This window comes from Panthera onca, chromosome D3 (assembly GCF_046562875.1).
Source record: "Panthera onca isolate mPanOnc1 chromosome D3, mPanOnc1 haplotype 2, whole genome shotgun sequence".
In the NCBI taxonomy this organism is placed as follows: Eukaryota; Metazoa; Chordata; class Mammalia; order Carnivora; family Felidae; genus Panthera; species Panthera onca.
In genome coordinates this window covers 9280881-9306901 of record NC_138350.1, presented here as the reverse complement: position 1 = coordinate 9306901, position 26021 = coordinate 9280881, and the positions used below count along the sequence as shown (strand labels likewise).

The 26021-nt window shown below is 50.4% G+C and overlaps 1 protein-coding gene across 5 annotated transcripts in view; it reads right to left on the bottom strand.

The window, feature by feature from the left end:
* Positions 1-3675: 3675 nt before the first annotated feature.
* The window catches only part of RPH3A (rabphilin 3A), a 274475-nt gene continuing 252129 nt past the window's right edge, over positions 3676-26021 (bottom strand). For all 5 annotated transcript variants that reach the window (XM_081790687.1, XM_081790686.1, XM_081790685.1 and 2 more), the window contains 9 exons: positions 25731-25810; positions 22549-22623; positions 21059-21168; positions 17813-17939; positions 14111-14167; positions 13253-13407; positions 9560-9641; positions 6058-6154; positions 3676-5254 (listed from right to left, as the gene is read on the bottom strand). In XM_081790687.1, the coding sequence (XP_081646813.1) occupies positions 5124-5254; positions 6058-6154; positions 9560-9641; positions 13253-13407; positions 14111-14167; positions 17813-17939; positions 21059-21168; positions 22549-22623; positions 25731-25810 (914 nt within the window). In that variant the 3' untranslated portion in view covers positions 3676-5123. The remainder of the gene's footprint in view (positions 5255-6057; positions 6155-9559; positions 9642-13252; positions 13408-14110; positions 14168-17812; positions 17940-21058; positions 21169-22548; positions 22624-25730; positions 25811-26021) is intronic.

Here is a 26021-nt window from a genome sequence, read left to right as displayed (position 1 = left end):
AGCCTGACATCTGGAAATCTTCTCACTGGCAGTGCTCGGGATTCAGACACTGGGTTTGTAATTTGCTCTAACCATTAGCCTGGTTACATTTCCACAGAAATGCCTCCTCCGTTCCCTGAGTGCCTACTGAACAAGGCAGAGTCTATATGATGGCTAACACTGCTTGCTGTACCTGTATTATATCCTCCTGGGAAGTAAACATCCATAGCGATAAAATCAGCAAGCCACTTGGCTATGAGAAGCCCTTGACCACCCCCAACCCCATTTCCAAGGTGGCTGGGACTGGTTGACTGATCTATTCTCTAGGATCCCCCCAGGATCAGATCAATTTTAGAGGACATTATAAAGTTGGGCTTGACTACACCGTTACTGTTCCTTGGGACATAGTTGGGGATAAGATTAATGATGTCATGCAGAGCTAAACTCGGCAGAAGAATAGCCAAATTCTCGGACAAGGGACTACCTTCGCTACCTCCTCCATTAGAACAAGGGGGTTATGTCCTGCGTTATGTCAATTCCTTCCATTCCAAAGCCCTGCTATAATTCAGCTTGAAGCGGTTACAGAAGTTGGGCCCCTCTGCCCGTGTTCCATAGAAATAGGACGAATGGTAGGCAGTGGAGACACTATGACCACACTCCAAACGGTCTTAAGCATTAATTTGCTTCAAGCTTCTGCATCCCTTGCTTGCTGACCTAAGTCCCTTGGTCTATAGCAGAACTTACCTACTTCTCTTGGGATTTGCAGAGCGCCGGTCTCAGGAGACAAGGACAAAACTTTCCCAGAAGATAAGAACTGACCACGGATGCCAGCAAGCCTGGTCAAGGTCATGTCGATCTTCGACTAACCGCCTGGGCACCGGCTTCTCCTCCCCCCCTTTCCCTTGCCTTCCCCTTGAACGCCCGCCAGCTCCTCCTGGACACGGAAGATGGTCTTTGAGACATTAGTTCACCACCTTCCCAGGTTGCCGGCTCCCTGAATAAAACAACCCTTCCTTTCCCACCATGATTCGTCACTTGAATATTGGTTTTCGAATGATGAGGAGGCAAACCTGAGTTCGGAACCGGTTCTGTGTCTGGTAACCAACCCCCCCCCCCCCCAATACTTTCCCATTACTAATACTGGTTCGGTACATTTGTCACAGGAGACGAACTGGTATTGGTGTGTTATTAACTCAAGTCCACAGTTCACATTAGGGTTCACTGTGTGTGCATTCTGCATAATGTCATGCGTCCACCATTATGCAATCATGCGGAACAGTGTCTCGAAAATGTCCTTGCCACACCTCCTCTTTCCTCGCTGTCTAGATCTTTCTTGTTTTCTGATTTATACGTTCAATGCTAACCACTATCTTTCTGAGCACTGCTTCTGCTGCATCCTGCACGTTTTCGTTGGTTGTTGTTCTCCTTTTCTTTCAGCACGGAATATTTTCAAGTTTCTTTTGAGACTTCTTTGACCCGTGTGTTGGTTAGAAGTGTGTTATTACATCTCCAGATACTTTGGAATTTTCCAGCTATCTTTCTTTGATTGATTTCTCATTTAACGCCACCGTGGTAGAGAGTATACTCTGGATGATGTGTATTCTTTGGAATTTGCTAAGGTGTGTTTTATGGCCTCAGAATCGGCATACCTTGGTGAATGGCCCGTGGGAGCTTGAGAAGAGTTTGTATTCTGGTTTTGTTGGAGATGTAGCCTATAAAGGCCAATGAGCTATCTATCTTAACAACCCTCTCTTAACCTGCTCAGCAATTCATTGCCACTTCCTCCCCTTCTGTATTAACAGGTCGACCGTTTGCCTGAGGCAAATGTAACCATGAAGGGGATGGGCTTCCCTCTGCGTGACACCTTGCTTACCAGTTGGATTGGATCTATTTCAAACCCACAGCGTAGAATGCTGTGTTAAGATGGGTTCAGAGGCTGCTAGCAGGCTCTGCGAGAAAGACGCCATATTGATTAGCAATGTTTGCCATGAGCACGGGGCAAGGTTAGTAATGTCTGCATTGAGCACAGGGCAACAGTGCCCCCTGCCACTTTTGGGGGTGCGACGTGGCCTTAACTGGTACCTCTTTCCACCTGGTGGCAGCTGGCTGATTTGTAGGAAAAACAGATGGACTTTAGGGCAGCGGTTTGCAAAGTCACCATGGGCGTGGGAAGCGGAAGGCGATAAGGCGTCAAACAGGAAGTATGTTCGAATGTACACCTAGTCCCCAGGGCACAGGAGAGTCTGGGGGTGGGGTGGCAGGGAGAGCATGGGTAGTTTGGAAAGAAAATATCCCCGGGTGATTCTAACATGCCTACTTCTTCCCCAGGATTGAGAACCCCCCTTTTGGGGGGGAAGAAAAAACTTCTCTCTAACATGGCCTGGATGGAAGTGGATGACTCCTGCTGGGAAGTAACCAACATTCCCGATAAATTGCTTCAACCCTTTCGGGATAGATCATAGGGAGATTAATCATCCTTCTGGGAAGTTAGTTACCTCCTCAGCTCACTTTTAGGACCACCGAAGGCTATCTGTGAAGGCTCCTTGTAGGATGGAAGGTTCTAGAACACAAAGGAGGCGTTTGATGATCGGTGATAGTATTAGCCAGTGTGTTAAGGACACTGTGCCGGGAGTCCCATGAGACAGCTTCTTTTCTGGCGCTGTCGTGAGCCGTTGGGTGTGTTATTCCCTTTCCCAGGCTTTGGGTAATTCCTCTGTGAGATAAGTGAGTTGATTGGACTAGGCCCTGGCTCAACTCTGTCGTCTCTTTGGGCATGATCTGATTCCACGTCACCTTGGAATTTTCCCAAGGTTGGGCTAGAGGAGAGAAGAGGAGGGTTTGGGTACCAGGGAACAGCATTCAGCCATCATGGCCAGAAACCACACCTGCCTCGTCCACTGCTGTGTCCCCAAGGGCTGGAACGTAGCAGATACTCACTAAATACTGACTCTCCCAATAGCATCATGGGTCCTGACGGAGAGGAAGCACTTCCAGAAGCCAGAAAGGAAAACCCCAGGCCAACCAGCTTTCCTGGATATTCCTACTTTATTTTTTGGCTACATCGTCACTAAGAAAGGCAGTGGGAGGTTCTGCATGCACTGGAGGGCGTGTGTGGATTCTACGCAGGGAGGTGGTTACATTTGTCGGGGACAGCGTGCACCCAGACCGGGGACACCGTGAGCTCGCTGCATGCCGATTCCAGTGCCCACACCAGCGTCGGGCTTGAGCAACACAGCCAGCATGCTTTCTCCTAAGGGCAACCGTGGGAAGGAGGTGGGCTGAGAGTGGGTGCCCCGGGGACTGACAGAGAGACAGGGTCAGGGGGCAAGATGCCAGCGAGGAAGCCGTTGGCCATCTTGGGGAAGGGGAAGAGCCATCTCGATGTTTAGAAAACGGTTATTCGAGGCGAGAAACCAGAGTCTTCCGATGAGTTTGTGCAGGGAGCTGGGGGTGGAGGCATTGAATGGAGAGGTTCAAAGGCGTGTCTGGAGAAAGGCAGAGCGTTAGGGTCCATCTGGTGATGTCTATAGGTGATGGTGGGCTGTTAGACAGAAGGAGGTGATTTTCACAGGGGTAGACAATGGAAACTGGGGGGAAAAACACAAGCCTTTCTCGTGGGGCAGTGAAGACTGCCTGACCCCAGCCTCAAATTTATAGCGTTCATTCTCATTGCTTTTTTCCTCCTTTCCATTATTATTATTATTATTATTTTTTGGGGGGGGGGTAGACCGACCGATTCATGATGGGACAATGGCCTTTGGCATCAGGATCTGTCACTCTCGAAAGCTTTCCATTCATGATGGTGTTTTCTTCCCCTGACAAACTTGGTGAAGAAAGTGCAAGAGACACAGAGACTGAGACAGAGACACAGACTGAGAGATTCAAGGTGATTCTGAGTGAGAGACAGGATCCCAGAGATGCAGAGAGTCAGCGAGCGCTAAGGACGCAGTCGTGTGTTCCTTTAACTGACGGCAGAGGGGGGAGGAAGGCTGGGGGCTTTGGAGAGGCCCCCTGCCCCCAGAGCTCTGGTTTCTAAATGCCTTTGGCACCTGCTTGGGGAGCCCGGGGGCTGAGGAAGCCCTCTACAGGATGTCTACACAGCTCCCGGGACGTCGCCAGGCACCCGGGACATCGCCAGCAGCCGGCCCAGCCCGAGGACACCCAGCCCTGCCGGCAGGAGTGGAAGTTTTGAGAAGCACGGCCCAACGGGGACTTCCGGGCTGCGCCAGTTTGGGTCAAGCTGGTGAGGGGCGAGGCTGGGTTAAGGTCTCTGTTTTGCCGTTGTTATTTTACCCCCCTTGGGGAGAGAGAAAGGAGGAGGGGAGAGAGATGGACGGAGAGAGAGAGGAGTGTGAGGAGGTGAGAGAGTTTGGTGGGGTGCAGGGCCCGGGAGAGGGGAAGGGAGGTGGAGGGACAGGGTGGGGGCGCTAGAGAAAGGGTGTTGGGTTTTGCTAGGAAGCAAGTGGGGGGCATCCTGAAAGAGGAGGCTATGGGATCCCGTCGTGTGTTCCATGCGTGCATTTCTTGACGCATCTGGAGCCAGGAGGGTGTGTTCCTAGGCCCCGGGGAGTTTAAACCCGGTGGTCTGTTTTCCTGGCCATCGGCGGGGGCGGGTAATGCTGTGGAGGGGCAGCCTGGCCCGGATGCTCTGTTTCTGCCCCGGTGCTGGTCCTCACAGCCTTGTCCGGGTCTGCTGACAACTGAGGATATGCGCAGACACGACACGCAAGTTGTGTGTGTGTGTGTGTGTGTGTGTGTGTGTGTGTGTGTGTGTGTTCGAGGCTAGGAGGGTCTAAAAACAGTTCTAAATGATGAGGAACCTTTGCCGTTTACCCAGAGAGGTCATTAAATTCCAACCTCCTTGTCAAAATCGCCCCTTCCCTCTCCCTGTGGCCCCATCCTAGAGGGATCAGAGAGGGGCTGCACTCAGGGCCCGCGCCACAGCATCGCAGAGGGAGGGAGGAAAAGGTCTTTGGCAGTGGTGCCCAAGGTGGGGTGGGGCACCTCAAAGGCAGGTGCAGGGAGGGGAGGGGCGGAGGAGGCGGAGAGAAGAGGGACCGGAGTGCAAAGGGCAGCTGGGGTAGGCGGGTGGGTGAGCTGGCATGGGGGTGGGGCGTGGAGCTGGGGACCCGGCGGGGGGCATCCTAATCGCTCGACACGTGGTTCTCATTCTGTAGCTGGTGCCAACGCTCAATCTTCTTGTCCTTGTTTTTCAGACACTCGTACCAGTGTTTTAAGCGCTCTCCCTTGGCTGAGATCCCCAGCTGGCAGCCTCCTGGAGGACGAGATAGGGAGACAGGAGCAGGCAGTCAGAGCGGAGAGATGCGTGGGACTCTCACTCTGGACCCAAGTGTCTAGCTGGGGAAAAACTGCCACCAAGAAGTGACCCCTCCAGCAACCTGGGATCCTTCTCTACGGGGGGCTGTCGTAATGACGCTGTAGTTACTGCTGGCCTTCTCTGCCTGTGCCCCAGCTCCTCAGGATCCTGCCATGGCTCCCTATTGTAGCATCAGGTCATAGCTTCGCGGCCTCATCTTTAAAGACCTTCTGTGAGTGACCACCCCGCTCGGCGAAACTTCTCCCCACTCCTTCTGGGTACTCCACACGGTGGCCTATGCTGCGGCCTTTGCCCGGGGCTCCCTCCCTTGCCCCATGTTTAGGGGCTGTTCTTCCTCATCATTTGAAGGGATGCTGGGAAAATTAGAACCTTCCTCCACGACTTGCAAACAGAGTAAGGAGACTTCCTTTGCGCCCTGTTTTCTGAGGCCACAGACCCCACTCTCCTCTGTGATTTGATTATGCACTAAACATGATTTGTGCAGCACATAACCAATCATGACCCAATCGCCCAGCTCTGGAAGCCCTTTCCTGTGAAAGCATCCCCACGTTGGACCCAAACCAGTACCATGGGTCCTGACTTGGTGTTTGGGCAATGTAGCCACAAAAGACAAAGAATGCCCTGACCCCCCCACCTGCCCCCCCCCCCCCCCCCCGCCACACCCCTCCCCAAGAGAAGCCTGGGTAAGGCTCTTCTCTCCCCGGAGGATGGGCTTTTCTCTGGGAGCTGGGAGCACTCACCGATGTAATCGTTGGATTTTCCGATGTCGTAGTCCCAGACCGAGATGTCCAGGGACTTCTTTGCCAGGTCACTATGTTTGATGTCATAGAAGAACTCCTGGTTGCAGCAGAGGGAAGACAGGTGAGTGAGAGGGTCCTGAGCCCTTAGAATCAGAAGCTAAGAGGCTGAGCCCTAAGGGTCCGTGGACCAACGGGAGGCCCTAGAACTGGGCATCTGGGAGCAAGGGGGCCCTCCTGCTCGAGCCTTTACCCCAGGCCTGACAATCTCCTTTCAACAACTACTCTGTATAACAAAGTCCCTCAAGCCCTGTAACTCTCTGTAACTTTCAATGACTCTCTGTTTGAAACAGGAAGGCTGATGGGGCTTTTCTAAGAGAGTTGCTCCTGGCCAAGTTTACTTGAAGGCAGATGGCCCGTGAAATCAGTCCTTCCATTCTGGTAGCTTCTGAAGTGGGTTTTCCTTTCACTCCATCATTTAGAGATTAAGGATAGTCGAGGGCCCTGAGGCTAATGTGAGGGACAGGTGCTTAGGTTTCCAGATAATCTGACTTTTATATAGCGTTTCTGCCTAACTATAAAATTCATTCACATTCACCATTAAAACAAACAAGGAAGCTAAAATAAAATAAAACCTAAACACCAAAACTTGCCGTCTAACCACCCAAGAATAGCCACTGTCAACATTCCCCGTGTGTGACCACATTAAAGTATGTTTTTAAAACTAATATGAATATTCATTTGAGTATTATATTATATGAAACATTTGAATATTCTATGAAATATAAAATAAATATACTGCACTATGGCCTTCTTTTCCCATTTTGTAACATATGATAAAAACCAGCTTAGCGGGGCGCCTGGGTGGCTCAGCTGGTTAAGCGTCCGACTTCGGCTCAGGTCATGATCTCACAGTTCGTGAGTTTGAGCCCCGTGTCGGGCTCTGTGCTGACAGCTCAGAGCCTGGAGCCTGCTTCACATTCTGTGTCTCCCTCTCTCTCTGCCCCTTCCCTGCTCATGCTGTGTCTCTCTCTGTCTCAAAAATAAATAAACATTAAAAAAAAATTAAAAGAAAAAAAACAGCTTAGCATGTTAGCAAATCTTTTTCTGCATCACCATTTTAATGGCTTCATTTAATGGTTGTGTGGCTGTTCCTTAACCTAATGCCCAACAGTTGAGTATTTAGGTTGTTTCCAACTTTCCACGCCGTTAATGATATGAGAAAAGGCAAACAGCAACTAAGTCATTGCGTACATCTATGACAGCTTACTTAGGATAAATTCCGAGAAATGTCTTTCCGGGTTTGTAAAATTTTAAGATAGAGAGCAGTGGGCGTATTCTGTGATGTCATCTGTGATCAATAGGAAAGCAAGCCACAGGGGCACCTGGGTGGCTCAGTCGGTTGGGCGGCCGACTTTGGCTCAGGTCATGATCTCGCGGTCCGTGAGTTTGAGCCCCGCGTCGGGCTGTGTGCTGACAGCTCAGAGCCTGGAGCCTGTTTCAGATTCTGTGTCTCCCTCTCTCTCTGACCCTCCCCCATTCGTGCTCTGTCTCTCTCTCTGTCTCAAAAATAAATAAACGTTAAAAAAAAATTAAAGAAAAAAAAGAAAGCAAGCCACATACGTATTTGTTTTGTATACTTATAAATTCTGGAAACGGATAATATACAGTTACTCTGGAAGAAGACAAGTAGTTGATAGAGGCTGGGAAAGGAGGAGGATTTTGACCGGATACCTTGGGTCCTTTAGGAATTTTCAAATATGTGACTATATTACCTGTTCCCCGAATAAATGGAATTTAAACTTAAAAACTGTAAGGCTTTTGGAGTAGTTTGACAAACATCCCTTAGGAAGTCAGACTGGTTTGTTCTCGTGCGCATGGCGTGTACCTTTCCCCACAGGCTCACCAACACCCGTATCAACATTTTACGGTATTTTTTGCCAGTTTGTGACAAGTATGGTGTCTGGCCTTGTTTCATACTTTCCCTATTGTTAATGAGGCTTATTGGCTGCCTGGATTTCTTCTTCAGTGACTTGTTCAGACTCCAGGAGAGGGTAGGGCAGGTCGGCAACAGTTGCCAGTTGGTTCCTGACTCAAAATTCCTGAGTCTGGGGGCGCCTGGGTGGCGTAGTCGGTTAAGCGTCCGACTTCAGCCAGGTCACGATCTCGCGGTCCGTGAGTTCGAGCCCCGCGTCAGGCTCTGGGCTGATGGCTCGGAGCCTGGAGCCTGTTTCCGATTCTGTGTCTCCCTCTCTCTCTGCCCCTCCCCCGTTCATGCTCTGTCTCTCTCTGTCCCAAAAATAAATAAAAAAACGTTGGGAAAAAAAAAAAAAAATTCCTGAGTCTGAGTTGGGGTCCAGCTGAAAGAGGGGCCTGGGAACGGGGTGGGCTGAACTAATGGCCAGGGATGCTCTGAGCTCTGTTTACACAGAACATTCTCCACGCACGCCCATACAGGCACGTGCGTTTTTAAAAACAAAACAACACAAAACACCTGTACTGTAGCTTTCTTTCCCTACCTTCCGACATTTGGTGAAAATCCATACTCGCGGGCTCTGACCCAACATCAGATCATTATATTCAACGTATATTTCCGGACGCCTACCATCTAACAAAACTGTCAACAAATGATGCAGAGGGACAGGGTAAGACGCGGGGGCACGTAAAGCCTGGAAACACAGAGGAGAGCGTACCTGCAGGGTTAACACCCCAACTCCTGAGGGATGAGAAGGAGTTTGCCAGAAAGGAAAAGAGAGAGATGGAAGGCCAGAAAAAGGGAGCAGCGAGGGCGAAGGCTATGAGACGTACCAAGGACCCGTGTGAGGTTACTGTGACCTGAGAAGGGAAGTCAAGATAGGGCAGGGGTGGGACGTGAGTTCGAAAGGGCTTGACTGTCACCCTAAGAAGTGGGGAGGCCACTGCTGGGTGAAGCAACAGGGATGACAAATCCGGATCCATTCTTTAGAAAGCTCATGTTTAGGTGGAGGATGGGCCAAACACAAGGGAGTGAGGCAAGAGTCTAATGCAACAGTCCAGACAGAAAATGCCAGACAAGTAACACTGAGACAACAGGAAGAAGCACATTCAGAGGGTATGTAGACAGTGGCCTTGCGGGGACTTGATGCCCAGGATGGACATGGTGGGTGAGGGAGAAGAGAGAAGGGAGTGCCAACTGGGTGGATGGTAAAGGGCATCACTACCCCCATTTATTTCCTCAAATTTCAGTACCACAAACTATTAGAATTGGTAAAGACATTGGAGATGATTTCCTTTCAATCTCTCTCCGAATGCAGCTTCTTCCTATGGCATTCCTAATCCATAGGCTTTTGTCTTAGGCTTGATTCCCTCTGGTGACCAGGAACTCATTACCTATCCTTTAGCTAATTCAAGTCGATCTGTGAGAAAAACTTTTCTTGATGTGCTTTACAACGTCCTAGTAGGGAGCGTGTTCCTCTCTCGCATCTAGGAAATCTCTCAGAGCATGACAAAAATGGGGCAGCCTCACCTCATTAAATTCAGGATTCAAGGTTTTCTTCTTTATTTGAGTCTTGTGTTTGGCTTTCTTTCCCATGTCCGGTTTCAGCCAGCTGAGAGGAGACAGAAATGCTATTGTGGATGACGTTAAACGAGTAAGAGCAGCCTCTTGATGACCCCAAAGGTGCCGTCCGGCGTCAGGAGAGTAAATGAACAAATCAGAAAGTGAATCAACATTAACGATGGCCAACGTGCACTGGAGCATCTACCGGGGACTGCGCTAAGGACCGTAGGTACATTTAATTCTCAACAAACCCTAGACGGTGGAGTTACGGCCACCTGTTTTACACACAAGGAAATTGAGCATCCAGAGTTGAGACACGTGCCTCCGGTCACACAGCTGGGGACTTGACCCAGCTGTTGCCTATGGAGTCCATGCTCCCAGCCAGTATTTTCTCCCAAGGGATCGGATTGAAAGCCTAGATGGTGGTGACTGGAGTCTCACTATTACCCCTTAGACTGCCCCCAAGTCCTGGGGAGACGGTGACTGTGTAGACAGAAAGGAGAAGAAGCCAATCTGATTATAGTAAATCCTGCTCAAAACTGGTCGGCGGCCCCCCCTTCGACCTCAGGGTAAAGTTCAAAATCCTTGATGTGGCCTTTAAGGCGCTGTATGATTGGGTCCGTGCCCCGGCCCAGCCTGGTCTTGCACCATGCTCTTCACCCCACTCCCCATTCACTGTCCTTTCCACCGCGGGGCCTTTGCACATACCATTACCTCTGCCTAGAAGGCTCTTCCCCAGTGTAGGCACAATGCCTGGCACATAGTTGGTGCTCAACTAATTTCTTCTGGGCAAATAAATAAAATAGGCCAACAACTCTTGGGAGTGGGGATATTTGGATTCGGATTAAAGCTATCACTCGCTGTGCAACTTTGAACCTGACTGTAGCTCTGGCATACCCCAGGTGCCCAGTCTCTAAAGAGGGCAAACGTTTTTTTTTTTTTTCTTACTTACAGAAGGGTTTTGGAGGACAATCTATTTTATTTCTTTATTTCTATTGAAGTAGAGCTGACGTATAATGTCCCATTAGTTTCAGGGGCACAACACAGTGACTGGACAAGTCTGTGCTTCTACCGTGCTCACCAAACCCGTCACCATACGACACGACTGCAACACCATCAACTCTATTCCATACGCTGTACCTATGATCCCTGTGACTCATCCATTCCATGACTGGAAGCCTGTACCTCCCACAGCCCGTGAGGATAATTTTATTCATCTGTGAATTTTACTTTGTAATGTTTATTTATTTTTGAGGGAGAGAGACATACAGCACAAGTGGGGGAGGGGCAGGGAGAGGGAGACAGAGAGAGAGAGAGAGAGGGAGGGAGACACAGAATCTGAAACAGGACCCACTGAGCCACCCAGGCGCCCTGAGGATACTTTTCAAGAAGAGACACAAAGTTGGTACTGAAAGTATGAGGTGCTGAGCGACGATGAAGATAAGATTGGGGCGCCTGGGGGGCTCAGTTGGTTGAGTGTCCAACTTCGGCTCAGGTCATGATCTCAAAGTTCATGAGTTTGAGCCCCGCGTCGGGCTCTGTGCTGACAGCTCAGAGCCTGGAGCCTGTTTCAGATTCTGTATCTCTCTCTCTCTCTGTCCCTCCCCCACTCACACACACTCTCTCTCTCTCAAAAAGAAACATTAAAAAAAAATTTAAAGAGATAAAATCAATTCTGATTTTGAAAATCTTTATTTGGTCTTAAACCGATTAATGGCCTCCTTTTAGCTTTCCCACAATGGCCACCAGGGCAGCTGTTTTCCTGGTGACCTCAGCAATGCTCCTGCTTCTGCAGAGATTGGGCAGATGAGAGAAGGGGTGGGAGGGAGAATTATTTAAGAAAAACAATTTGCATGTGGCTGGGATGTAATGGAGGGCAGGACAGTAGTCCATGAGCCAATTTTCTCTATTGGACCGTATGAGAAAATAAAAGCCAATGACTCCCAGAAATCAAACTCACCCCTGACACGTGGGTTCTTTTGTTCACTAACTCCTCATTCGAAGAAAATCTGAAGCAAAGTCCACACTGAGTTTTAGCCATGACCCGAAGGGAAGCATTGCTTTCGATTATGAAAGGTAGTCAGTGGGAGGGAGCGTCTCCCAGGCTGGAGGGAACAATGAGCACCCTTTGCCGTGAGTAGGACTAGTGGTGGTGGTGATTTATAACCATAATGGCACATATTTATGGAGCACTTACTACGTTCCGGACCCCACGAAAACACATCTCTCAGATCTCCAACCGCAGGGGGCAAAACTGGCTGACAAGCTGCTGGACTCTGATTTCACCCCGATGTTCCCACTGTGGCTGCGCTTGCCCTGGGCAGCTCCCGTACCTGGGCCGGCAGGGACAGGAGGCAGCCCCATTTCTGGGAGGTGCAGGGCCCCTCCGAGTGACTTTGCACTCCAGGATTCCCCACAGCCTGCGTCAAAACTTCCTCAGAACTGCCCTTCAATCTTCGACTTTCCCTGCCCAACCGTCCCCCCTCCTCCCCACCTGTTCTCCTCTGACCCTCCTCTCACTCCCTCTCAAATCTTCTTCACAGGCATGTTCCCCAATAAATCTCTTGCACCTCTCACGTAGTCTTGGTGTCTGCTCCTTGGAGGAGAGAACCTCATGGCCAATATTACTCTTCCCGTTTTACAGATGAGGACATCGAGGGCCAGAGATGTGAAGGCACTAGCCAAAGGTCACACAGCTGGAGAACACTGAAGACTACCGGCTCTAAGATTCAAACCCAGGCAGTCTGGACCCGGAGCCCAGGCTTTCTACCATATCGACAGAAACACAACTTGCTTATAGTTACACAGCTAGCAGCTGGCAGAGATGGGAGAGGAGCCCCACGTCTGATTCAGTGGTGGCCACGAGAACGTGCCGGGTGGACCTCCAGCCACAGCATAACTGACCTAGACCCCAGCTGCTGCACTTGGAAATCCAGCCACGTTCGTGCCAAGACCCTGCTCCCAGCTGATGACTGAAGGTGGCAGGGCCCCCTCCTAGGAGACATGGGACTCGTCTGGTGGCTGATTTGGGCCTTGAGGACTCGGGCGGTCTCGCCGAACTTGCATCTAGTATGCTTCCACTGGCTCCCACCTCCCCTCTCCGCTCTCGCACACACGGTGGCCTCTCCCACTCCCTCCCTGCTTTCCCTCACTCAGGCGTTTCTCCTAGTGAACCTTTGTTGAATCCCATCTTGGCATCATTCCAGAGGACCTGGACTAACACAGATAACACGTCTCTCTTACTCCCCATGGTGGCGATTACTGGAATAACCAAAGTCTAAGGCCTTAGAGCATTTCCAGACTGGGAAATGCTGGAATTGCTTCTTCAGTGGTGAGGCTCTGGACTGCTGGAGGGATGTGTTGCTGATTCCAGGGGGCTCCAAATGGGGTTACTGCAACTTGCCGACTGCCTCTCTCCCACTGGAGAGGACAGAGTCACAAAACTCCTCATACGGGCGAGCGACACAGCGGTCTGACTGTCTGAGGCCCCAGACTCACACTCTAGCCAGTTCTGGACATCACCTCATTGTGTGACCCTGGGCACGCTCATTCCCTTCTCTGAGCCTCAACGTTCAATGATCTTGGGGAAATTCTCTAGGTTCTCCCTTTGCAACGATCTAGGACCCCATCTGGGGTCCATCCACAGTCCCAGTGACTCACAGCTTGACAAATGGATCTGAGTAGCCATTGGCATCCATGGCGGCCAGGTGCACGCAGCGTATGATGCCCACGATGAGGCCTCCCTGCTGTGTGCTGTACATGAGGGACACCAGGATCTTGCCGCGTTCCTCTATGTCACCAATTCGTTCCACCTGCTGTAGAAGAAGAGGGCATATGGGTCTAGGAAGGGGAGGGGGCCAGGCAACGGGACGGATGACTGGCAGGAGGGAGGAGCCTGTGGAAAGTAGGAGGCGCTGGCCCGCCCCAGCACGGTCAGCACCATGGACAGCAGATGCGCCCCAGTCTCCAGAGACCAGAAAGTCGGGCTAGCAGTGAAGGCACCTGGGGGCCTGGGGCTTTACTCTGACTTAGACAAGGACAGAGCCCTGAGTGATTGGAGGTGGGGCTGGACCCTGGTTCCAGTCTGACTCTGAACTCAGATTTGCCTGAGTAAAACAGTTTTCTCACCACTGTAGTCCCTGGGGTCCCATGAGGGACCTGGGCAGAGGGCACAGATATGTAGCCCAACCCCAGCCCCAGCCAGCCTGTCCTAGGTCCCCACGGAGGGAGAGTGGCATTGCTTTAGTCCTGCAGAATTTTTCAGCAGAGCTTCTGCCAACAAGGCAGGGGAACTCAAGGGTGTGCCCCGGGTGTGAGAGGGTGGGCTTTCTTGGCCTTGGGGGCTCCAGACGGGAGGAGCATCCATTTGGTCTCATGTTCTAATGGGAAGGGGTACTTCTCTCGTGGTATACCGACGGGCAAGTGGTTTTGGGGGAAAGAATAAGGAAGGGGCTGGGAGGGAGAGAAAAGAGAATTGGCAGATCCTGACTGTGGCTTCAATACCCACTGAGTGCTCACCTCCTCCTCATAAAGGGCCATGCCTCGGGCTGACCCGGTGGTTCCAGCACGCTTCATCTTAGAGGAAAGAAACAGAAAGGAAAGATAACGTGAGTCTATGAGTCTCATCTCCTTACATGGGAAGGATCGGAAACCCACATCCTTCCATTAGCAGCCAGAGCCACGAGGGTGACTTCTCCAAACTTCTGTGGTCCTCCAGCTCCCCTTGTTTTAGATAAAGTTTATGTAATGTTAACCATTTGACAGACCACGTTAATGCACAATAGCCTATGATGCAGGTTGTATTCCTATCCCATTTGACAGATGAGGACACTGAGGGTCAGAGTGGTTAAGCCACTTGCCGGAGGTCACATAGCCAAGAAGTGGCCGGGCACCCCACTCATAAAACAGGTAAGATTTCATCTGCTTTGGTAGAGTTGGCACAGGGGGCTTGGGGTCTGAACCCCCCTTGGTTCCTAAGGTCCTTTTGTGGGATCCTAGGACTCTGGGGAACACAATGTGGAAACCACTGCCTAAATCCAACCTCCCCACTACAGAGATGAGGAAAACTGAGGTCCGGGGCGGGGGTGGGGGGAAGGGACAGCACTTGCGAGGCCCCTGCTCTTCGTGGGGCATGTGGGGGTAGTTGGCGGTGGGAAGGTTAAGGACAAAGAGCAAAAGATGTCCTGCGGCGGCTCCAGGCCCCTGCCTGTCCCCGCCACCTTTGTGCCTCTGGGGCTGGCTGCATCCCTCACAGCAAGATGGGCAGACTCGGAAGCAGATAACCCAGGTGGGGGCCCGGCCACTGTCCTGACCAGCTGGACTCACTGAGTGGGGGATGGAGGAGGAGGTCTGAAGAACCAGCTGTTTCTAGGAAAAGAGCCAGAGCCAATTCTTCACTCTTAGGATTGTCTTTAATGATTTATTTGGAGCCTGGCATTTGGGGCAAATTGCTTCTTGCAATTTTCCTTGCTCTGTCTTGTTCTTCTGCCTATGCTATAGAAACATGGTGCGGCACATGGGATATTCCATCCTCGGGCTGGCCATCTGGTGGGAGGATGCTGTAGGACTTCCCCTCCCGCCCCCCACGGAGTCCTTGTGGGGAGCTGGCCCGCTGCCCAGGGGGAAGAGTCACACTGGTGGCTGCAGGAGAGCTAGGCTCTGGCCGGTGCGTGAGAGCACAGCCACTGACTTGTGGCATAACCTTGGCAGCTCGCTCCCCTCTGTGGGCCCAAGGTGGCCCGTATGTAAAATGGGCAGGTTGTTTTGTCTCTAAAAATACAGAGTGCTGGGTCCCACCCTACCTCACTAAGTCAGGATCTCCAGGGAGATCCCCACGAATCATAGTTTAAGCTCTGGTTTAACATGTGGTTTAAACTCCGGTTTACAATTTGACAATACATTTCATATTTAAAAAAAAAAAAAAAAAAAAAAAAGAAAGAAACTCCGGTTTAAAAATCTCCAGTTGAGAACTGTGTTTGCAGCCTCCGCTGTGCCAGCCTCGCTCAACACCTCCAGCCGTGCTCCAGCCGAAGGAGAAGGCGGGTAAGAAGCCCTGTCCGTGCCAGGGCTCATACAAAGCAGACTGCTCGAAAACGGGCGGGGCGGGGGGAAAGCCTCAAGGAAGCCACAGGTTACAAAAGCTGCTTGCAAGAGTGCGCCCTCTACCGGAGGGTGAAGAAACCTCATCGTCACAGGCCTGGCCCTGTGGCCTTGGGTGAAATTAGATGTTATCAGAAGTCCACTGAACTTCTGATCCGCAAACTTCCTTTCCGGCATCTGGCGCGAGAAATTGCTCAGGACTGCAAAACAGATCTGCGCTTCCGGAGTGCAGCCATTAGACTTTGCAGGAGGCAGTGAGGCCTAGCCGGCGGGCCTCTTTGAAGACGCTCCATGCCAAACGTGCAACATTGTGCCGAAAGACATCCAGCTAGTGCACCACACACACGGAGAAGGTGCTTAAGAATCCACTATGATAGATAACATTTGGAGGTGCCTCGGTGGCTCCGTCGGTTAAGCACCTGACTCTTGATTCTGGATCATGATCTCAAGGTCGGTGAGTTGACTGTGCCGACTCTGCTTTGGGTGTCTCTCTCTCTGTCCCTCCCCTGCTCATACTCGTGTGCGCTCTCTCTCTCAAAACTATCTAAACATTACAGAAAATTTTTTTCTTCCTGTTATTGGTGGCTCTGAACGTTAGGTACTTTTTTTTTTTTTCCCCCATGGGAATCAAAAGTTACCTGAGTATATGATTGCAAGGGAAAACACAGGGGACAGAAATCAGGTATTAACAGTTTCTCCATTTTCATTTGTGTGTGAATTTTTAATGCAAATGCAGAGACCTAAAGCATTAATGCAAGTGAACATGTTTCAATGAACACGATTCAGCAGCTTCAACTTTATAACGATCTTAAATAAACCAGTTACATTTTTCTGGACAATGCCAGCATTTGGATTTTTTTTTTAAACAAGGAAATTTCTTATCGACGGCAGCTAAACGGTGTTTGTGGCTTTTTTTTTAATTTTTTTTTTAAACGTTTTTATTTATTTTTGAGACAGAGAGCGACAGAGCATGAACGGGGGAGGGTCACAGAGAGAGGGAGACACAGAATCTGAAACAGGCTCCAGGCTCTAAGCCGTCAGCACAGAGCCCGACACGGGGCTCGAACTCACAGACCGTGAGATCATGACCTGAGCCGAAGTCGGACACTCAACCGACCGAGCCACCCAGGCGCCCCAAGTGGCTTTTTTTTTAAATCACGTGGTAGATTCCCTCCATTCACCATTCTGAGTTGTCCTACAAGTCCTACCTGTTTTTTTAATGTCGTCGGTCCTCTGTGCTGTTCCTGTAAGTTTGCTACTTAAGTACACTGAACTATAGAAACAATTGAAAACAATACAAATCCCCAGTTGATTCCGAGGTATAGATTGGTATTCTCCAATCTCCAAGTGGAGCGCCTTGGTTTGGTTCCTGTTTTTTCCCAAAAGGCAAGCAGCACATAGCAGTAACAGCTCCAATGCTCTATAGGTAGTCTCAGATTAATCCTTCAAAGACCTTATGAAGTTGGTACTTGCTACATTAGTCCATTTTACAGATGAGAAAATTGAGGCCTAGAGAGGTCAAATCATTGGGCTCAGATTATACTAGAAGTGCCAGAGCCTGAGTCTGGCTCCAGAGCCCATATCTTAAGCACTATGCTACCCTGTCGCCCGCTGATCTGCGCGGTGCTTTAGGAATTCGTGACCGACAAGGGGGGGTGAGGCAGTATTATTTTCTACAATAGCAACAGTTAATTTACAAATGGCTATTAGACCCTAGGTTCTGTTCTGATTGTATGTATCACACAACCGTCCTATGGCGAAAGTCCTGTTAGGATGCCCATGTTGTAGACTAGAAAATCGGAGGCTCAGAATAGTTCAGACCCTTGGCCGAGGCCAGGGACCAGGGAAATGGCGGAGCCAGGCTTTGAACCCAGACAGGCCACACTGCTGCACCACACTGCCCTTCTCAATGTCACCGAGGAGGACGCGGACGTCAGAGAAGTGATGTCGGTACAGGGTTGAAGAGCCAGGATGCCATCCCGATGTTCTGACCTGAAATCCCCCTCCCACCTCCACTGTCGGGCACCCTGCAGATCTATCACCCCCTTTGCAGGCCCCAGAGGAAGGCCCCAGCCCCCAAACTCTTCTCCCCCATCGCACCCTCGAGGCAAAGGCGCTCACCGGGATCACCCGCTCCAGGCAGATGTTGAAGTTCTTTCTCTGGTTAGGCTTCAGTTTCTTGAGTGAGAATCTGGTCTCACCGATAAACTCGTTATGGCCAAATTTGTCCTCGTCACAGACAGAGATCCTGCGATCAACATAAGGAAGGGGTGGGGAGAGAAAGAAGGGCCTATATTGAGCACCTACTATGTACCAAGAGCTGTGATCGATACTGACAAGGAATGTGTCGTGCGCATAGGAATATTTCAGTTTCCTATTTTTTGAGCACTAGGCCAGGTACTTTGTTTCTTCCTTATTACCGTATAACTTACAAGCAGTAATGTGTACAAATCTTAAATTTATAACTTGCTGAATTTTTGCATAGGTATACACTGATGTAACCACCACCCACCTCAAGATATAGAATGTTCTGGCTCCTGGAAGATCCTCAAGGTCCCTCCTTGTCATGACCTCCCTCAAAGATAAGCTTCATCTACGTCTATAGGCATTTGTCATTTTCCCTCCTGTATAGTATTCCACTGTGAAACTATACCATGATACTTGTGCTACTGATGGGTATTTGCTTTTGATCCATTTCTAGTTTTGAGCTATTACGAAGAAAGCTGCTGCAATCAACTTTTTTTTTTTTTAAAGGGGGGTGGCCTGGGTGACTCAGTCTTTAAGCATCCGACTCTTGGTTTCAGCTCAGGTCATGATCTCGCGGTTCGTGGGTTTGAGCCCCGCGTCGGGCTCTGTGCTGACAGCTCAGAGCCTGGGGCCTGCTTCGGATTCTGTGTCTCCCCCTCTCTCGGCCCCTTCCCTGCTCGCACTCTGTCTCCCTCACTCTCAAAAAGGAAGAAACATAAAAAAATGAAAGAGAAAACAGTGTTGTAATTAATCATCGGGGAAATGCAAAACCAGAATTGCGACACCACGGCACAGCCACCAGAATGGCCAAAATGGAAATGTGTTGATGAGGATGGGGAAGACCCAGGACTCTCGTGCACTGCTGTTAAGAGTGGCAACTGGTACAATCTCTTTGGGAAACTGGCAGTTTTCTGTTAAAGCTGAACGTGCACATACACTACAATTCAACCCTTACTCTCCTAGGAAGAAAAGCATGCACAATATGTGACTCGAATGTTCCCAGCCGTACTATTGTAATAGCCCCCCAATGAAAACCAACCAAATGCCCCTCAGCAGTAGAACGGACACATAAAACTGTGGCATCGTCACCCCAGGGGATACTAAATAGCGACAAGCATCAACGATCTACAGCCACAAGCAACAACTTGGGTGTGTGTCACGAACATAGTATTAAGTGAAAGGAGGCGGACACAAAGGGTCATGTTGTGCCATCCCGTTTATGTAAAGTACAAAACCAGACTGAGTTCATTTGTCCTGTCGGAAGTCAGGACAGTGAATGCCCCGAGGGAGGGGTCCTCACTACGGGGACGGCGCTGGTGGGGCAGGGAGTCTGTGGTCTTGGGAATGTCCTCTTCTTGGATCCTGATGTGTTCACGTGGTAAAAATTCATCAATCTGTGCAGTTTTTTTTTTTTATGTGTGCATTTTTCTAAGTGGATGTTACCCTGCAATAGAAATGTTTACTTAACCTAATACTGTAGCTGGTGGGAATGTGCATGGAACAGCCAAATTTGAAACGCCGTTTGTGCGATTTGTAAAATAAAACAAACCCCACAACGGCGGATACTATGAAGCAGCAAATGCCTGCTCACTTCGTTTCTATCCTAAGGAAACACCAGTGTGTATACACGGAAGCATAAAGGATACTTGTTGCAACTTTGTTGGTAATAGAAGCTGGAAACAACCTAAATGTCCATCCATAAAGGATACTCGTTGCAACTTTGTTGGTAATAGAAGCTGGAAACAACCTAAATGTCCGTCCATAAAGGATACTTGTTGCAACTTTGTTGGTAATAGAAGCTGGAAACAACCTAGATGTCCGTCCACAGGGCGATGGCTGAATAAACTGGCAAACATTTACATAAAATTTAAAAACATGCCAGATAATACCACCACGGTGTATAGATACGTAGTTATGCAGCTAAAGCCTAAAGCATCCTGGGGAATGATATCCATAAAATTCAGTATGGTGTTTAGCCCTGCGAGGGAAGGAAGAGAAGGAAAGGGTATAGAAGAAAAGCTTCGACGTGCTTCTGTGGCGCTTTATTTCTTGAAGATAATAATAATTTAAAAAGCAGCACATACAGCGCAAGAGTGAGATTTTCTAAAAGACCAAGTATTGAGTTTGTCGGTGTTTGTTTTATTACATTCTACACTCTTCTGTGTCTTTGTAATATTTAAATTATAAAACGTTTTCAAAAACGTGTGATAAGCTGTTCTGTACAACTCTCCGAAGCAGTCAAATATTAGGCAGATCTAAATGTCTTCTCCTGGCTATAATGCCAAGATACATTGTTAAGAAAAAAAGGAAAGTTCCAGATCTATGCAACATGATACTTTATAGGTTCTGAACAGCAGTATGAACATGTGTACACTCACAAAGGGAGGAAGAAGGCCTGGGCTGGCAGAGGGGGGTAACATTTAAAAGGAGTTTTGCCTTCTCTGTAATTTTTTTTTTTTATAACAAGGAACGTGTATTCATTTATGACTTCTATAATTACAAATGCAGTTTAATAAAACACTGAAGAATATAAAATGGCACCAATATATTGTTAAGTAAGAGAGGCTAATTAGACCATCCTATTGGATGGTCCATTTTTATAAACACTTAATTTTTTTTAACGTTTATTTATTACTGAGAGAGAGAGACAGAGCATGAGCAGGGGAGGGGCAGAGAGTGAGGGAGACACAGAATCCGAAGCGGGCTCCAGGCTCCGAGCTGTCACCACAGAGCCCAATGCAGGGCTCAAACTCATAAACCACGAGATCATGACCTGAGCCGAAGTCGGACGCTCAACCGAGCCACCCAGGTGTCCCATATAAACACTTAATTTTAGAAGAACTGTTGGCACACACACGCAAGGTCACACGCATGAATACACACACACACACACACACACACACACACACACACACAGCCCGAATGTCCAGACACCAAGATGTTAAGAGTTTTGTTTATCGCTGTTTTCAAAAGTTTCTACCAGCACTATACTGTTTTTGTAGAAGTGGAAAAGAAAGGAAAAAGTAAGCAGACACATTTTCCAGAGTGGCCCCTCGCAGCTACAGACGTGTCCATCTGCCCGGCCTCCGTGTCCTGTCCGCCCACCCTCCTGCCAGGTACCTGAGCGTCTTCCTCTGCATGTCCTCGTCTGTGATGCCGTGATAGACAAGTGTCTCGTTCCACACGGGGTTCCGGGTGTTCCGCAGGGTTTTTGTACGAAGCTTGTTGGACTAGAGCCCAGAGAGATGGACAGACACCTGCCTCGGTGGGGAGCCAGCCCTGTGGCCCTATCCTTTGGGTTGATTTGGGGGTGGGGGTGGGCGGGTGATGTAGGAGTCCTCTCCCCTTACGAGTATCCAGGGGCTCAGATGTTCCCAAATGCATGTTTTCGGTGAGTGAGGGGCATCCTGTAGGGTGATGGCTATAGCCATCACCAATGCTGGACATTGGGCCACCCCTCCCTCCATGCACTGGTCCTTCTCTTTGAACTTTCCACTAAGATTAGAAAGCAGAGACATCTTCCTCTGAGGAAAAAAAAATATGATTTATAGGCCAGAAAGAAATAAATAAGAGTCCCCGGTTTCTAGGCAGTAAAGAAACAATTTCTGGGGATATTGAAATGGTTCCTTCTGTCTTCCTCCATGCCTGAATTCCCTCGGGGACAAAGTTTTCATTTTGTTCTAAGAGAGAAGGCTAAACACGCACTATGTCCAGAAGAGGTGGCCTGGTGACAAATCTAATTCATACTAACATGTAAATGACTCACTGGGTGCTTTGGCAAAGCAAGTTTGGATTGAGGACTGAGCAAAGAGTCTCAAGGAGAAGCGAATGTCACTGGGGAGTTAGAATGAGTAGTAGCCAAACACTTCAAAGTTTGGCCACGGCCAGGTGAGGGACTCTCCTTGATCCAAGCAAAGAAAGGGTAAGAGAGAGAACATGCATGTGAATGCACGCACGTGTGTCCTCTTTTTGTGTGATGTGGCATTTCCTACTTGCAGAGATTTTTAACAGGCAGTTTCCCAAGATCACATAAGCGAGTGTGCGGTCGCCCTTGTTTTTAGGACATCCATATCAAATTAAGTCAACAAACCAGAAAACAAAACTCAAGAAAGCACCCTTTCCTTTCTAGCCTTGTCTTCTGAGTGGGTCAATCCAAAGGGAGGAGAGTTCACTCCATTTTCCCTTCCCAGGGCAAGGTCGCGATATACTGACTTTCACTCAGTAACAGAACATTTTCTCAAACGCTTAGCCCCACAGCCCGGAGAGAGTTATTCATTTCTGTTAAGAGCTGAGCAGTCTTTGGTTGGGGCGTAAAGTGAGTGGGGGAAGTGAGCCACGGTCAGCACTGGGGAGCCACCGGGCTTCTGCTCCCCCCTGGCCTTCGGCAGCTCCTTGGATCCCAGGTTTCTGGGCTGGAGAAATGGGCAGAGTGCCTGCCCCTTGGGGAAGAATGACTCCTGTCTGTCCCTTACCCCTTGCAAGGACTTTGCCGCTCAGGGAGGAGGGGCGCTGGGGCCAGATAAGGCTATTTTAGGCTCTGGGCTGGGAACCTTGGGTGCCTGCCAGGGCCCATGTGCCCAGCCTGCCGAGAGGCCCGGGCCATATGGTACCTTGCTGGCTCCCGGCAGGAGATGCAGCTTAACGTAAGGATCAGCCAAGCCGTTGGAATCCATGGGCTTCAGTCCCTGCAAGAGAACGGGCAACAGCATGAGGGCCTCGGGAGGGCCTGGCACTCAACCGTCATAGGCAAGGGACACAGCCCCTGACATCTGTCCTGCCCATCGGTGCACCCGTGTGCTTCCTCTTCCAAAGAGAGAGAAGGGAAGTGAAGTCTCTTGGAAAGAACACCGGAATCAGGCAGACAGGATTTGAAGCCTGGCCATGTGTGACGCCTTCCCAGCTGTGTGAGTTTGGGCAAGTTCCTTAGCCTCCCTGAGCCTCATTTTCCACATCTGTCAAATGGGATGACAGTATCTGTTTCATGGAGCGGTATGACTTCAACACAGTCATACCTGTAAAGTGCTGGGCACAGAGCCTGGCCCACGGTAACTGCTGCGTTAAGGCTGGACTGTTATTTCTTCTTTTTTTAAAAAAAATTTTTTTTCTTAACGTTTATTTATTATTGAGAGACAGAGAATGAGCATGGGCGGGGCAGAGAGAGAAGGAGACACACAATCAATCCGAAGCAGGCTCCAGGCTCTGAGCTGTTGGCACAGAGCCCAAAGCGGGGCTCGAACTTACAAACCGAGAGATCATGACCTGAGCCGAAGTCGGACGCTCAACCGACTGAGCCATCCAGGCGCCCCAAGGCTGGACCGTTATTTCTGAGATGGGAGGCGATGTTCCAGAACAGGGAAGATGGGAGAGGAGGAGAAGCTGGGGCAAGAGGGCTTGAGTTCTGGCCCTGGCCCCTGTACTCATTTCTGAGACCTCAGTTTCTTCACCCATAAAAAGGGGGATCACAAGGTCTGCCTGGCCCCCCTCACAGGGCTGGAATGAGGCTCAAGGGAGACACTGGGGGGGAAGGGAGTTTGGGGCAGGGATTACACTGGGCTTGTTTATATGAGCAACCCCAAGTTCCCAGGGCCCAGACACATTCTGTCAACTTCCTAGGCCCGGGCTGGGCAGACGTCCCTCCTCTGGGCTCCCGCTGTCCCTTCTCACAGCCCTAATCCCAAAGTCATGCATCTTTGTGCACCTGTTTCCCTATCTGTTCATGTTCTTGGGGGATGAAGACCTCTCCTATGAAGGGCGAGCTCTGGGCCCCTCACTAGCGAGTGTGGACAATGGAGACGGTGCCACAAAGCGGGGTGCAAGGGGGAGAGCTCTCAGAGCAGCATCGTGGGTAAGAACGCAGGCTCCTGAGCCGGACTACACTGGTTCAAATCCCAGCTCTGTCACTTCTTGGCTATGTGATCTGGGCAGGTCCCTTAATCCCTCTGTGCCTTAGTGTGTCCGTCTATAAAATGGGGATGATGATGATAGACCCTTCCTCATAGGTTGCTGTGAAGGTGAAGGGGAACAAAGTAATCTGTGGAAAGCCCCGGAGGGTGTGTGATCCTCAGGAAATGCTACGGCCACAGTTTCTTGGCTGTTTCCCCAAAGTGAGCCCCAAAGCAGGGCCAGCCCTTGTTCACCCTGGGATCGCCAGCATTCGGGACAGTGCCTGGTACAGAGGAGGTATTTAGCCGACGTTTCTGGAATGACTATTGGGGTCCCAACGTTGCAAACTGGCAGACGCTGTGCTTTTAAACTCTGAATGTGAACGTCTCTGTTTGGGGCCTGCTCAGTCCAGTTGACCACAGTTACCATCACAGCCGAACATCTCACGCACCTTCCTCACCTCCGTTACCAGCCCGGCCCGAGAGCGTGTGAGTTTTCTGTGGCCCTGTCTCCAGGGGGCTGGCATGGTGTGGCATTCCCCCATTTCTGGAGCTGAAAGAGGGGACTGAATGCCTGGGCATTGAGCCAGACTCCAATCCAGCTCTATCCCTACCTGCCGGGTGACCTCAGGCTTTAACCTTTCTAGGACTCAGTTTCCCCATCTGTACAATGGGGCTAATAATGATCCCCACCTCGGAGGTTCCCAGGAAGATATAATGAGATCATGAATGTGCTTCCCTCACGGTGCTACTGGAGGCCGGGGGTGGGTGCAAGCACGTGCTTGCTACGGTGACGGATACAAAATACACGCTCAATGCCTCTTCCGAGGACGCGACCTGGGTGTGTTGACCCAGGAGTGGTGCCAGGCACTGCTGAGCCTCGCTTATCTCCCAAACTGGGGCGTTAGGCAAGTGAAAAGGGGGGCTTTTAATCATTACAGCATCACAGGCGTGGCCAGGGACTGTCCTGGGCAGACGGGAAGATGTGGCCACCTTCCTCTTAATACTCAGTCATCCTTGGGACGCCCCGCTGGCTCAGTCGGTTGGGCGTCTGGCTTTTGACTTCGGCTCAGCTTATGATCTCACAACTCGTGAGATCAAGCCCTGCATCGGGCTCTGCGCTGACAGCGTGGAGCCTGCTTGGGATTCTCCCTCCCCCTCTCTGTCCCCCCCACTCACACACTCTCTGTCTTTCTCAGAATAAAAAAAAAAAAGTACTCAGTCATCCTTACGGGAGAGGCACATTATTATCCCCTATTTACAAATGGCACACTGAGGCACAGAGAGGCGAAGTAACTTTCCCCAAATCACACAGCCAGGAAGCAATGCTGGTATTTGAACCCGGCAGTCTGCTTCCTGAGCCTTGCTTCTTGTTTGTTCTTCCACGTGGACCAGGCTTGCAGTGGGGGGAACTCTGGTCAGTTACTTTCTGGGATCTGCACTGGCATCTCCAGCTTTCCTCGGGGTCTGGAGGTGAGTCCCTTCACTCCCCCTGGGGCCCGCAGCAGGGAGATGTCCTTGCATCTGCAACAATGGTTCCCCTGCCCCCACCCCAGCCGCTGCTCCAGCCCGACAGTCACATCAACAGAAGGAGCCCTCGGTGGGCATGTCAGCTGTCAGGTCAGGCTGTCACCGCTTCCCCGGGCGGCGCCTCTTGGGCAGATTCCAGTTCTGCCCTTGAAGCCCGGCTGCCTCTGCTCCCGGGAGCTACAGATCAGTGAGCCCCTCCCCCCCCACCAGAGACCACCCCTGAAGAAAGTCCTCCAAAGGAAGTGGCCACGGTTACTTCCTGCCCCTTTCTCATTACCGTCACGGTCACAGATCAACAGGCCTGGTAACCCACGCCAACCCCGAGTCCCCTAGAAATGCCAGGGCATCCTAAGAGGTCCCCAGCTGGGCCTCTCACCTACCTTGGCTTTTATGATGGTGCAGTGCAGGGAGCTGTTGTCCTGGTCGTAGAGAAGACTGAACTCCAGGGCACCCAGGGTGGCTGAAGGGGGCAGAGGCAGGAACCGAGAGAACATTCATTCAGTCACTCGACAAACATTTCCTGAGCACTTACTAGGTGCCCAGTCTGGTCCAGGCATTGAGCCTACAGAGAGGAAGACTCGGTCCCTGCTCTGGACTCGCCATCCCGGCAGACCCTCCTCTACTTTGGAGCCCTCAGCACACCTGTGATCAGTGAATCGGGTGTGCGATTG